An 861-nucleotide genomic window follows, 5' to 3' on the forward strand; every position below is an offset into this window, starting at 1 on the left:
GTGCCTGGTGTCAATATAAATGAAAGATTGGCCAGCAGAAATACTAAAAAGATAGGGAGATCAAGTTCTGACTGTTCAGAGTGTCAAAATACCCTTTTATGTTTGAAAACTCAATGTTGGGCGGAATTTCATAGTATATCCTAATATCTATTTACGCGGATCCTTAATTAGGGTTTATATATAACCCTAATACCAATGAATACTCAAAAATACACTGATTATTCAATGAGATCTCGTATAATATACACTAATGAAACCACGCTAATTTTGCACAAACCTACGGACGAGGAGATAGTTGAAGCCTCATTCTTGGTGATGCTTTCATTTATGTTGTTGTCTGTGCTCTTGCTCACACTTCTGGCCATTCTGGGACTGCATGTGCTGTTGAATCTGATGTGGGTTTCACCCTGCTGGCTCTCCATCTCTGACTCCTGGTTGGACGGGTTTGACGTCCAACGGCTTAGGGTCCAGCGTGTTCGACTAATGTTTGTTTTTCTCTGTTTAAAATCACTCCAGAATGAAGCCTTTCAGTTTTTTTATATATTTTGCTATTTTTATTTACTTTGTTGATCTAGTAACCCTAACCGCTCCGTTGCCTGGGTGAAAATATAGATATTTAGTTGGGTCTGGTTGGGTTGATGGCTTACCCCATCAAACATCGCACCTCAACTCATTGACTTTGACACTAAAATTTAACCCCTTCCCGGCGGAATTATCGCTTTTGATTTGGATATGTTGTATTTCATATCCACTACGGCCTACATGCAAAGTTTGAAGTCAATTGACTCCGTGGTTGATTGGACGTTCAACGTCTGAAACCAAATGGAATGTACGTCCAATCTGCCCTGCTCTGATTGGTCG

The 861-nt window shown here is 40.2% G+C and overlaps 1 protein-coding gene across 1 annotated transcript; it reads left to right on the top strand.

Annotated features, from left to right (window-relative positions):
• Window positions 1-315: 315 nt before the first annotated feature.
• HCAG_09202 (predicted protein) lies at window positions 316-612 on the top strand (the record flags this gene model as incomplete). Its single annotated transcript, XM_001535822.1, has 2 exons — window positions 316-485; window positions 576-612. The coding sequence occupies 2 exons, from the start codon at window positions 316-318 to the stop codon at window positions 610-612; spliced, it is 207 nt and encodes a 68-aa protein (XP_001535872.1).
• Window positions 613-861: the final 249 nt, after the last annotated feature.

Source organism: Histoplasma capsulatum, genomic scaffold, assembly GCF_000149585.1.
Source record: "Histoplasma capsulatum NAm1 scaffold_78 genomic scaffold, whole genome shotgun sequence".
Taxonomy (NCBI): domain Eukaryota; kingdom Fungi; phylum Ascomycota; class Eurotiomycetes; order Onygenales; family Ajellomycetaceae; genus Histoplasma; species Histoplasma mississippiense.